The sequence below is a fragment of the Vombatus ursinus genome, unplaced genomic scaffold, assembly GCF_900497805.2.
Source record: "Vombatus ursinus unplaced genomic scaffold, bare-nosed wombat genome assembly UNPS02014768.1, whole genome shotgun sequence".
NCBI lineage: Eukaryota > Metazoa > Chordata > Mammalia > Diprotodontia > Vombatidae > Vombatus > Vombatus ursinus.
This window is the reverse complement of record NW_020954546.1, coordinates 33,854,853-33,868,129: the sequence shown is the minus strand read 5'-3', so window position 1 is coordinate 33,868,129 and position 13,277 is coordinate 33,854,853. Positions and strand designations below refer to the sequence as shown.

Here is a 13,277-nt window from a genome sequence, read left to right as displayed (position 1 = left end):
ACAATCTAGTTAGAGGAACAAGACACATTGAGGGAGAGACAGGAGATAGCATGTACCTGACAAGTCAAACCAGCATCAACACCTTGACCACCACTTCCCCCATGACCCTGATGGAGATGGGCTTGGACCCTGAACCTAAGACTGAGAGAAATGACTGTGGAGAAGGGGACCACTTTCTTTGCCACCACTAAAACCAACTGTTGATCATCAATGATGGGCAGGTAAGTTTCAAAGCCTTGAGACTGGCAGCCTCTCCCTGCAACTGATCACAGATCCTGCTTTCAGCCCAGCTATCATCCTGGGAAGCAACCACCATGTTGATGAAGTTCTGTTAACTGTTTCTGTGGGTTTTATACCCAAAGCTACTGAAGAGCCAGAAAACAAAGTCCTTGCCATCAAAGTCTTTGGCACTGCCAAACAGCTCAATCTCAGAAACTGAAATGACTTTATCAGTGGAAATAATATTAAAGATGACATATTTCCTTCTGCTTAGCCACTGAACCTAAGGACCATGAGAACTTTGCATTTGACTTGTGGCTAAAACTTTCTATGTGTATTGTTCCATTAGAAGGTAAACTCCTTGAGAGCAAGGACTATTTTTATTTATATCCACAGTAGGTATCTGATAAATGCTTTTTATCATTCCTTCATCATCATTTATTCATTAATCTGTAAAATCAGGGAGTTGAACTAAATTATCTTTAAGATTCATCAAAGTTAGCTATTTAGGAATCAGCCACTTAAGAACATCTCCTTCCAATAGGGTTACTGATAAAGTATTCTAAATATTAGCGAGTGTTGTCAAGTATAATTGATTGAGCATTCCAAAAATTAATAGAAATCCAAAGCCACAACTGGACTTGAGGATGGAAGGAGTAGGTTTTGCAATGGGGCTTGGGAAATGTTTGGGAAGGGGGAATAAAAAAAAAAACTTAAGAAGGAGGTGGGCAGGAAGAGTGGGAAAAAATAATAGGATAATGGCTAGAGGGATTTAAAAGACCAAGGCCCTGCAATATGTGAAAATATAAAGAAATGATCAAAGATAAAAAGAGGACTGGTTCTTAAAGTCATATATCCTTGTTGAACACACCCTTACCAATACATGTGAAGAAATGGCCCCAGCAGATTTGGTGTACAATAGAAATTAAGTGAAAGAACCATCCTAAATAGGACTAGGGGCTATGATTTGGTTGAAAGATAAGTTTCTTTCCTGCTTGGAGTTATTTCTTCTATCTCTATCTCTCCATTCTCCCCCTTTTAAACACTGCTTAAGATTTTAAAATTTATTTTGTTTTTTGATTTGTCGTGTTTTGATATTGGAGTATTGAAATCTCTTATTGTTTTTTATATTTCTTCTTATAAGACAATTTTTACCTTGAATAATTTAGCTGCTGTGATATTTAGTGTATGTGTATGTATATTATACAAATTCAAAATCAAGATGCTTTTGCTATTAATAACACATGTCAAACATGGCACAATCTCCATCTTAATTCTTTCTAGTTGGATTCAGTTTTTGTTACATAATGAATACAACTTCTTATTTTCTTGAGCTAAGCATTGTATGACAAATTTTAGCCTATTTTTCGTACCTTTTTTTGCATTAGGTGTGTGGCCTTCAGATAACATAATACTAGATGCAGACTTTTTTTTTATCCATTTCATACCCATCTTTAAAAGGATCCAATCTATTTATATGTAACACCACAACTATTAAATTTGACTTAGGTTATAAACTTCCCCCTTAACTGTTACTCACTTTGTCAGAAGAGATTATCAACTAAGTCTTATTTTAAAGTGAACAAAAGGAAACAAAACTAAAAAAAAAATCTCCATGTTAGTTCTAAAACTTTGGGGTTCTTTCTTCATAAAGAAAGGCTGGAGAATAAGGAGAGCTTCAAGCTCAGAGGTTAAGGGGCCTTGGAAATTTTGCCAAAGTTTGGTTAGTACCCATTATATCTGGAAATTTTGAGGGCCATGACTCCTAAAAGTGTCATGCCAAAGGTATGTAAATACAACCTATGTGGCCTGCCACTGAACTGGATAAACTTATTGATTTCAACAGATATCCCCCAAATACCACATGGGGTATCCCATGTCAATCATCTGGAAAGTGTTTGGGTAAGGTCTCAAGAACAAAGGAGCTAACAATTTATTGTGTTGGAATAAACCTGGGGTAGATTTGAAAGAGGAGAACCAGTTGGGTTGGAAAGGTGAGTTCATGCACAAAAAAAAAAATCATAAATCTGCGGTTCACCACAGATCACAAGGCATCTGCTAATTTTCATTTCAAGTAGTAGAGTGTATTATAAGAAGGTGTGACTTAATTTTGATTGACTGAGTATCAGGCAATGTAATTAAATTTATTACACCTATTCTCAAGACAAACAAACACCTTAGCAGTTACCACGTGTGGGAGAGCTGGTTCAGATCTTAATCTTAAAAGCAGATGATAATTAGAGACAATAAGTTCCTGAGTGGTGTATCATGGAAAACAGAAGATTTCAATTTTCTCTTCTATTAGGTCAACTATGTGTTTGTTGTCAGTGGTAAGAAAATACAAAATCTTCTGTGGGAGTGGGTGAAGACATTTTAGAAATGGGAGGCTGCTAGTTATGCTTTCCTGTGCCTCTTAGCTCGTATTGGTCTGATCAGCCAAAGTCTGATTCAATGTAACTTGACCCTAACATAGTGATGTCATTTTGGTCCTCTTCGAGAATAAAGGACAACAACCAACCAACCAACCAACCTTCTTTGTAAACTTTTTATCTGGACCAGAAAACATGAAGGAAGAGGTTAAGGGGAAGGGAACTAGCATTTATTAAATACCTACTATGGCCAGGTATGCTATTAAACAATTTGCAATTATTATCTCATTTGATTCTCACAACAACCTTGGGAGGTAGGTGTTGCTATTATCCCCATTTCATAATTGAGGAAACTGAGGCAAAAAGAGGTTAAGTGACTTGTCCAGGGTCACACAGCTAATAAGGTCTTCCTGACTCCAGGTCTAGTGCTCTATCCATTGTGCTACCAGCTGTCCATAAAAAATAAATAGCTAACATTCGTATCTTTAAGATTTATGAAGTACTTTAAATATGTTTTGTATTTGATCCTCATGACTACATTGAAAGGTAGGTGCTACTATTATCCCTATGAATGAAGTTAAATGACTTGTCCATAGTCACATAGCTAATAAGTGGCTGAGGAGGGATTTGAACTCACATCTGCCTGATTTCAAGTCTAGTATTCTATCCATTGCACCAACTAGCTGGCTTCTCATAGCATGAGCAAAGGAGACCCTTGTAGAAACAAGGGCAAGGAGCACTGTGAAATGTTATGAAGGAAAAAGTTATGCTTGAGGTGAGCCTGAAACTAGTGGGATGGGTTAGATTACCATTCAATATCCTCCTTCAGCCCTAAGAATCTCTGATTGCAAAATGGTCTATTTCAGGACTAAGAAACCCTAGTAATATAGATTTTTCTTGCTTTGAGATTCCTTTCTCAAAATTCTTATGTGTTATTCCCATCACTGAGTATTAAGGTTTCTTTACATGATAATTTTTTTTTAACATTCATTCTGGTAGAACTTTTTCTCTTTGGCTATTACAATAGTGTACATGAGGAGTGATGAAGTCCTGAACTAGGTCCATAGTTTTAAATGGGATGAAAAAGAGAAAATAGATGAGAGAGACATAGTTGAGGTAAAATTGATAGGAATTTGGCAACTGACTGGATGTGGTGGGTGAAGAAGAGGAAAGAATGCCTAGGAATACGGTGATGCCATCAATAGAAATTGACCTTGTTGGGGATTCCAAGAGAAAGAGATGAGAAGGAAGTCTATTCTAGGCATGGGGCCAACCAGAGTGAAAGCATGGATATTGAGGTTGGTGCATAGGCCAGTATGACTATGTGGAGAGGATTAATGTGTAAGGAGACTAGAAAGGTAGAAAGGGGTTTGATCATGAAGAACTTCAAAAGTCATATCAAAGAATCTATTTTTAATCCTAAAAGTAATAGGGCAGCTAGGTGGTGCAGTGGATGGAGCAGTGGCCCTGGAGTCAGGAAAACCTGAGTTCATATCTAGCCTTAGATACTTACTCTCTGTGTGACCCTGTTTGCCTCAGTTTCCTCATCTGAAAGACGAGCTGCAGAAAGAAATGGCACACCACTTCAGTATCTTTGCCAAGAAAATCCCAACTGACCAACTGACCAACAACAACAAAGAGTAATAAAAAATCACTAAAATTTATTAAGTAGGGCAGTGACATGGTCAAATCTATAGTTTAGGAAAATCACTTTGGTGACTGTCCATGGTAAAGACTTGAGGCAGGAAGCTATAACAATAGTGTAAGTGAGAGATAAGGACAGCCTAAATTAGGGCAGTGGCTAGATTAGTGAAGAAAAGGGATATACATGAGATGTGGAGATAAATAGAATAAGATTAAGCAACTGATTGGATATGTAGGGTGAGAAAAGGAGTCAAGGATGACAAGTTGCAAACCTAGGTGATTAGAAGGATGGGGGTGTCTTTGACATAATAGGAACATTCAACAGAGGGGTGGGTTAAGGGATGGAGAATGGGAAGATAGTGAGGAATGAGTTCTGCCTTTGACTTGTCAGCAGTTTGAGGTGTCTATGGGACATCCAATTTGAAGTGTCCAAGAGATGATTGGTGATGCCAGGCTGGAGCTCAAGAGAGAAGTGGGGCTGGATCTATAGATCTGAGAGTCATATGCATAGAAACGATTGAACACATAAGAGATGATGAGGTCATTAAGTGAGAGAATGGAGAAAGAGAAGAGAAGAGGTCCCGGGCCACCAGGACAAAGCCTTGAGGATGTACCTACACTTCCATTCCAGAGAGCCACCAAAGTCAACTGGAATAAACCTTACCATCTCATTTCATTTAGCTTTAGGTATCTTCTAAAATTGCCCCTGTAGAGAAGAATAGTACTTTTTACCGGTAAAATTTTAGCATCTAGGATCACAAGGCCTATATTCAAGTGGTATCTCATTCTTTTAGTCACACATGGCAAGATGGTGAGTCTTTGAATCGGTATTTGATCACCCTGCTCTACCTACCAGCTTGTAGGGTTGTTGCGGAGAATAGATGATGTAATGGAGATACACTTTAAAAATTGGAAAGTTGTATATGGATTGTCTCAAATATGCCACTTTCTTACAAGCCCAGCCATGCCAGGCAGCAACAGACCGTAAGTAGACCAGAGGAGAAAAAACTATGACCTTAATTTAAATTTAACCAGAGACAGCAAAGGATCATACATAGCTTTGATGCTGAAAGGGTCCTTAGACCCCATCTAGTACAATCTCTTTTATGATAAGGAAGGTAAGGCTCAGAGGGGCTACATGATTTGCCCAAAGACTCAAAGCTAGTAAGTGACTGAGGCAGGATTTGAGCTGTCATTCTCTTCCTCTCTCTGGTAGAGAAGTAGCTCTATACAGGACATACCTAAAAATCTAGTCTGAGAGATGTGGGGGACTATTGTTCTTTTGCTCCTGACCTGTGCTGTGAGTTGTGATGTGTGAGCCATCACATGCCTTTATGGACCTCAGTTTTCCTCCCTTCTGTAGAATGGGAGACCAAGTTAACACACTTTCATTTAACAACCATTCAGGACAGGCTGTGTTATCTCCTGACACCCACAAGGACTCTTTGGATTTCAATAGAATCCAATTTAATTTAATTCTACAAACATTGAACTGAATTCTTTAATTCAATTAATTTCTCACCTGACTTTATAACCAAGGTTAAGGCATTTTGCTTGCTGTTGAGTCACGGAAGAGACAGGTGGTTCTAGGGACTCTTCAGTAGGGACACATGAAGAGAAAAGTAGCAGACTCGTAGGGGAATCTGACTCCTCAACATATCTCTGATTTCCAAAATGACTCCCTAAAGATCACTAGAACGGACCTCCTTGGGTGAGATTGGAGTCTCTTTAGTACACAATTTTGACATGTCCCTTCAAGGAAAATACATTATATGACTCAGAAATAGGGTCAGACAACCTCCATAAGGCAAGTTGGAAAAATCTTTACTGGTCCAGGCCAAAAAGCTCAACCTGTAGATAAGCAGGCCTTAGCCCTCATTTCCCTATTTTTAGAAGAAGTACAGAAGATACATCCCTCTGAGACATGCATGTGATAATCTTACTGCCTAGGTTTAAACATTTCCTCCAACACGCTCCCACATGTTGTAAATCATTAGGCATTTCTAAGACTGTTGGGCTATGAGAACACCAAGTTCAGGCATGTCCCTGGTGTGCTGTTTTCAGTTCATTTAACAGGAAAGAGGGAATGAGAATGGGAGCTGAAGGCCTAGAGACTGTTGGAAGAACAGGGCAAGTGTTGAACACTATTCCCCTCTACTACAACACCATCTCTTAGCAATTTGCAGCCCACCATAGCCAGTCTTCACAGAGAAGTCCGTATTCAGTTAGCAGCCAGGACTCCCCTTACTTTTCTTCTTCTCTGTTGCATCTAAGAACCACAAGTGAAGACTTGGTTCACCCCTAAGGAAAGCCTCACTTTCTCTAGGAAGTGTTATATGTGACTAATCGCTATAAAAACATCAAGGAGCAGTTGCTAAAGAGGGCTATGCCTGGCTAGTTCCTGCTTCCTCCTTCTTCTCCAAGAAGTGATCCAGGCAGATGTTCCTTAGGCACATTCAACCTGGATCTCCAGGGGGCAGCAGTGAAGTATAGCAAAATTCCTAATGAGAAAAGGCTTAATGAGGCAGTCTCCACTGTTCACTTATCCACTGGCAAGTCAAGGCATCCAGTTGATGATTTCAGGTGAGCAGCCCTACACCTCTAGGGGTGGTGAGCATGCTTGTGCATCATTGACTTCCTCCCTGTTCTCCCCAAACTTCTCTCTCCTCAGCCTTTCCATGAAACAGCATGGAATCTGCGGGTCTCAAAGAAACTTGTCCAGCAAAGGACAGGATGATGAGAACACTTAGAGGGAGCCAAAAAGCACCCAAGTCACCTTCCTCCTTAGCCCTTCATGAGAGATACTGTGGAGATAAAACAAGATTTTGCAACTGTTTGGATGAACGAGTGAGCTGTTGTGGATGATGATGGTGAGATTGCAAACCTGAGTGACTAAAATGGTGGTTGTCCCTAACTTCTCCCCTCCCACTGTCACTATGTTCTGTTTTTTCCCAGAATAACCAAGTCAGTACAGTACAGCGGAAAAAAACTAGGACCTTGGATTTAGAATTTGTGTTTGAATCCTAGTCTGAACACTTCCTAGCTTTATGACCAGGGAAGAGTCACAACCAAATTCTCAGTAGTGTAGGGGATTTCAGAATCCATCTAGTACAATCTGTGTCTAACAAAGAATCTCCTCTATAACATAGCACCTACTAATAACTAGCACTTATATAGAGAGCTTGAAGGCTTACAAAGCACTTCACAAGTATTCATAACACTTAATGTTTATTGATTTTATTTATAGATTTGCTCAGCGTTGATTGATTTATCAGCATGCTCTTTTATGCGTCTGTCCACCTTTGTGTTTTACGCCTGAGACTATAAGTTCACAGAGGACAGGAACAGGTGTCCAGACAGTTGTTTCAGCATTCACCGCATGCCCACAGAGGGTTCATCAGGCTTTTGTTAATAATGATGATGGTACCCCATTATCAGCACACTACTCCAGGCAGAAGTGATCTCTTCCTCTGAACAACTATCTCATAGTGACTCTAATATTTGCCATATTGTTTCTTTAGCTATTATTTTATCTAGATCTCTTTTAGGTATGTGGTTCAATGGAACCAGTGTGAATTTTGGAATCAGAGAACCTGTGTTCAGATCTTGACTGCTTGTGTGACCTTGGACAAGATTTTAAAATTTCTGGACTGGACTTTAACTTTTCCGGGTCTCAGTTCCCTCAAATGCAAGGTGAGGGAGGATTGGATGAGATGACCTCAATAGTCCCTTCCAGCTCCAAATCTATGATTTTGTGACAGGAAGCCTTGTAGTATTTCAGACCTTGATGCAATCAGCATGCTGTTATGCAACACCTAAAGGAGTCTCAATGTCTGTAAGGAATCCCTCTTGCTTTGGACTTTGCACAAGATATCCTCCATGATGGTGGTGAATGACTTTAGTGTGCTTAATTCCCTAATATTAATGACATGTATTCCTTGATATCAATAATCAAAGAATTATTAAATAAACTTATCTCTTGTTCTGTTTGTCAAGGACTTTTATATTATCTTAGCACATACCTGGGAGACATTTAAGATTACATGTTGCTCTACCAAGGTAAATGCTCCTAATATTTTTGTTTAATTTTTAGTTCTAAATTTTCTCCCTTTCTCTTCCTCTCTGCTATCCATTGAGAAAGCAGGAAATATGATATCCATCATAACTATGAAGTCATGCAAAACATATTTTCACATTAGCTATGTTGCAAAAAGGAAGCAAAAAGAGAAACAAGAAAAATGAAGACAAAGAAAAAAATTGTTTTAATCTGCACTCAGAGTCCATCAGTTCTCTATTTGGAAGTGAATAGCATTTCTCACCATGAGTTCTTCAGAATTGTCAGAGAGCTTTATATTGATCGGAGTAATTAAGTGACTGTCGTCAAAATGTTGCTGTTATTCTGCACGTTGCTATCCTGGTTCTGCTCACTTCACTTTGCATCAGTTCATATGTCTTCTCAGGTTGGACTGAAATCATTTTCTTAATTTCTAATAGCACAATAAGATTCTATCAAAATCAGCCATTTCCAAACTGTTGGTCATACCCTTAGTTTCTAACTCTTTGCCACCAAAAAAAGCTGCTATAATTATTTTTGTTTCCTTAATCTTTGATCTCTTTAGAATACAGACCTAGTAGGGGTATTTCTGGGTCAAATGTTTTGCACAATTTTATAGTCCTTTGGGCACAGTCCCAAATTGTTTTCCAAAATAGTTGGACTCATTCACAGCTCCGTAGTGCATTTGTTGTTCAGTTGTTTCAGTAGTGTTCAACTCATCATGACCCCTTTTGGGGTTTTCTTGGCAAAGATACTAGAGTGGTTTACCACTTCCTTCTCCAGCTCATTTTACAGATGAAGAAACTGAGGCAAACATGGTGAAGTGACTTGCCCAGAGTCACACAGCCTGTAAGTGTCTGAGACCAGATTTGAACTTACGAAGATGAATCTTACTGACTTTAGGCCTGGTACTCTATCCATTGTGCCACCTAGCTCTGCCCACAGTGCACTAGGGTACCTATTTTCCCACATCCCTTCCAGCATTTGTCATTTTACTTTTCTGTCATCTTAGCCCATCTGATAGGAATGAGGGAGTACCTCATTATTTATATACCACTATATATTTATATACCACTAATTATTAGTGACTTGGAGCATTTTTTCATATGACTATTGATAGATTTGATTTCTTCTTCTGAAAACTGCCTGTACATATCCTTTGACCATTTATCAGTTGAAGAATGTTCTTAATTTTATAAATTTGACTCCATTCTGTATCTATTTGAGAAATGAAACCTGTATCAGAAAAATTTGCTCTTACTTTTTTTCCCTTCAGTTTATTGCTTTCCTTCCAGTTTTGGCTGCATTGGTTTTGCTTGTGCAAAACTTTTAAAATTTAACATAATCAAAATTATCCATTTTACCTTTCATGATCCTTTCTATCTCTTATTTGGTCATGAATTCTTCCGCCATCTATAGATCTGATAGGTAATTTTTTCTGTGCTCCCCTAATTTGCTTATGATGTCACTCTGCATTTAAATCACGTACACATAATGTTGTTATATGGTGTGAGATGCTTGTCAGTGTCTAATTTCTGCCAGACTTCTTTCCAGTTTTCCCAATACTTTTTGTCAAATAGTGAGTTCTTACCCCAATAGCTGGGATCTTTGGGTTTATCAAATACTATCTTATTGTTCATTTACTCTGGTATATTATATACCTAATCTATTCCATTGAGCAACCACTCTATTTCTTATCAGTATGAAATTGTTTTGATGATTACCACTTGGTAATATTATTTGAGATCTGTCACTACTAGTCCTCCTTCCTTCATATTTTTTCATTGATTTCCATTATATTCTTCCCTTTTTGTTCCTCCAGATGAATTTTGTCATTTTTTTCTAGCTCTATAAAGTAATTATTTGGTAGTTTGATTTGGCACTGAGTAAGTAAATTAATTTAGGCAATACTGTCATTTTTATTATATTGGCTCAGCCTACCCATGAGCAATTAATATTTCTCCAATTCTTTAGATCTGTCTTTACTTGTGTGAAGATTGTTATGTTCATATAGCTCCTATGTATTTCTTGGCAGGAAAACTCCCAAGTATTTTATACCATTTGCAGTTATTTTAAATGGAATCGCTCTTTCTCTCTTCCTGCTGGGTTTTGTTGGTATTATATAGAAATGCTGATGATTTGTGTGGATTTTGTTAATCCTGCAACTTAAGTAAAATTGCTAATTAATTGAATTAGTTTTTCATTGATTCTCTAGAGTTCGTAACACTTTTAAATGATATCTATGGTTTTTCAAGAGACACGGGCCTAACACTCCACAAAGGAAAAACCAAGTAGATGAATACTCAACAATTCTCAGACTATGTCATGCAGTTAGATGACTCACTGAGTTTGTCCATCATTATATGTCTTGAATAGATACTGCAGATTTATAATGCGCTGGCCTCAGAATTGACAGGGAAGAGGGGAGTGGGTTCTATTTGATTTGGGAAGTTGCACAGTATTTTTAATATTCTCAAGTTCCCTGGACAAAAAAAAATCTTTTAAACACTAATATTCTCCCCTTCATATTATATGGACCCAAATCATGACATATTCCCCATAGTATTAAAAATTGCAGTTGACCTAACCAGCAATAGATAGATGCATGGTGAATGTAAGTTGGTTGTGGCATGTTAGCAATTATGTTAGGTATACAAGAAATGATAAAAAAGTTATCACAAAAGAATTGTGTAGGAAATGACTGAGAGGGAAAACAGCACAACTCAAGCGTTGTATTGGCATTTAAAGAATATTAAAAGACTTAAGAAATTATCTCCAGTGCATTGAGTATATCACTATGTAGTACCCACAAGAAGACAAGGTCAAGAATTACACATCATGAGGATGAGGATGACTTATGCCATTCAAGGGAGTTCTTTCATCAATGATGCCATGGTTCTATTGAAGTATCATAATATTTGGGGGGATTATCTTGATAGAATAAAGTCATATGTTAGGACATGGACAGACTTATTGAGGCACATTCTTGGTCAAGAATTGACACTTGAATCTTTCTTTGAAACAATGGGGGCCATTGCTTTTTCTTCCTCTGGTCTCCTATTCAGTAGCTTCAGCAGGTTTCTCTATATTCATATATATGTATCAATATCCTACTCTAAAATTAGCTTCTGTATCCCATTTTCTCTCTATGTATCTATCTACAAGTAGCTTGTGAACATAGTTATATTTTGTTATTTTTCAGTCATGTCCGACTCTTTGTGACCTTATTTGTGGTCTTCTTGGCAAAGATACTGGAGAAGTTTGCCATTTCCTTCTCCAGCTCATTTGACAGATGAGGAAACTGAGTCAAACAGAGTTAAATGATTTGCCCAGGGTCACACAGCCAGTCTCTGAGGCCAGATTTGAACTCATGAAAATAAATATTTCTGATTCCAGGCTTGGCACTCTATCTGTTGCACCACCTAGTTGCCCATGGACTAATACAGTTGTCAGTATAAGCTTGTTGTTCAATTAGATTGATTATAATTGGGGAGGTGAGTAATGATGGAGGGCACCCTAGGTTGGGATGGGGAGAAACATTGTGGAGGACACATCATTCATTCTAATAACCTAACCCGGAGGTATAAAATGCTTGTTGCCACCTCCCACCCCCATCCCCTACTCCCTGGACCATTTCTAATCAATTATTTAAAGAATATCATTGGCTGTTGGGGCTCATGTTTGGTTTTACTAATGAGCAGAGCCTTCTGACTAAGGTCCTTCAGCCTCAGTATTGTGTGGAAGGAGTAAATGCAATGGCCGATAAGAAGAGGCAGAGGCTGCTAATTCTGAAGAGTTTTTTTATTGATGCATTAGAAGGTAGAGTCTAGTAGCATAGGATGGCAAAGTTCAAAGTGAGGACTTGAGCTTGAGGACAAGATGAAGGGAACCAAATAGAAGGGGCTAGTGCCTGCCATGTTTGGCCCAAGTACCCTTGCTTCTTCTGACAAAGGATGGGTAGAAGGACAGGGAAGGGTTTGGGGACACAAAGCAACTTGAAGAAAGGGTCTACTCATGACCCAGCTGGAAAGCAGCTGGATTATAGACTGATAATAGGCTGATCTGACCAAGAAAGGTAGGACTGTCCAATGCCTCCCCAGTTGTGCAGCTCTTATTCCTGGGCATTGGGAATCGAAGAGCTCATGTTCATTGCTTGTTACCTTTGAAGTAGGAGTAGAGGCCCCGGGCAGTGAGGCCTCGCTTTCCTCCCTGAGCCTGGCCTGCTTCTCCAAGCTGAGTGGACTCCTGACCATGATTTTTTGATTCTCTTGCCTGCAGATTACTCTGGTCCTGCTGTTGAACCGCTGTCTCCCTTGTCTGATGTCTGTTCCACTCCTGTCCTCCAATAGTGGGTTCTTGGGTCTGGCAGTCATCACTGTCCTGTAACCCTTCTGTCACACTGCAACTTGTCTGACTGCCACTACAGCCCTGTCTCCCAGACAAAGAGCTCTCCATCTGGGTGTGACCTTGGCCCCCCAGCACTGGTTCTCTTGTTTGTTGGCTCCTTTCTTGGCCCCATCCCTGACTACCTCCTGTCTGGGTCTGGGCCCGTTCCCCTGTTTGAGTTTGAGTCTGTCCCCCTAACACTGTTTCTCTTGTTATCTGGCCCCTGTCCTGTCCTTGGGACTCTGTGCCTCTAGTCTGGCCATAGCCAGTTTCCCATTGTTGGGTTACAGTATTCCCGGTCTGAGTGATCCCTGTCTGAGATTGACCTCTAGTCACTGTTACCCTTGCCTGATGAGTCCTGCCTTGATCCCTGATCTGAGTGGTTCCGGTATGAATCTGAGACTGACTTCCAGTAATGGTCTCTCCTGTCTGATGGGTCCTGCCTTGCTCTCTGGCCTGAGTGGTTCCAGTGTGAATCTGAGACTGACCTCCAGTCCCAGTCTCCCCTGTCTGATGGGTTCTGCCTTCTTCCCTGATCTGAGTGGAACCAGTGTGAACCTGAGACTGACCTCCAGTTACAGTCTCCCCTGTCTGATGGGTCCTGC

The 13,277-nt window shown here is 39.5% G+C and overlaps 1 protein-coding gene across 1 annotated transcript in view; it reads right to left on the bottom strand.

Annotated features, from left to right (window-relative positions):
* Window positions 1-12,079: 12,079 nt before the first annotated feature.
* LOC114043311 (cornulin-like) overlaps window positions 12,080-13,277 on the bottom strand; it is a 6,534-nt gene continuing 5,336 nt past the window's right edge. The window contains exon 4 of the mRNA XM_027862388.1: window positions 12,080-13,217. Within this exon, the coding sequence (XP_027718189.1) occupies window positions 12,433-13,217 (785 nt within the window). The 3' untranslated portion in view covers window positions 12,080-12,432. The remainder of the gene's footprint in view (window positions 13,218-13,277) is intronic.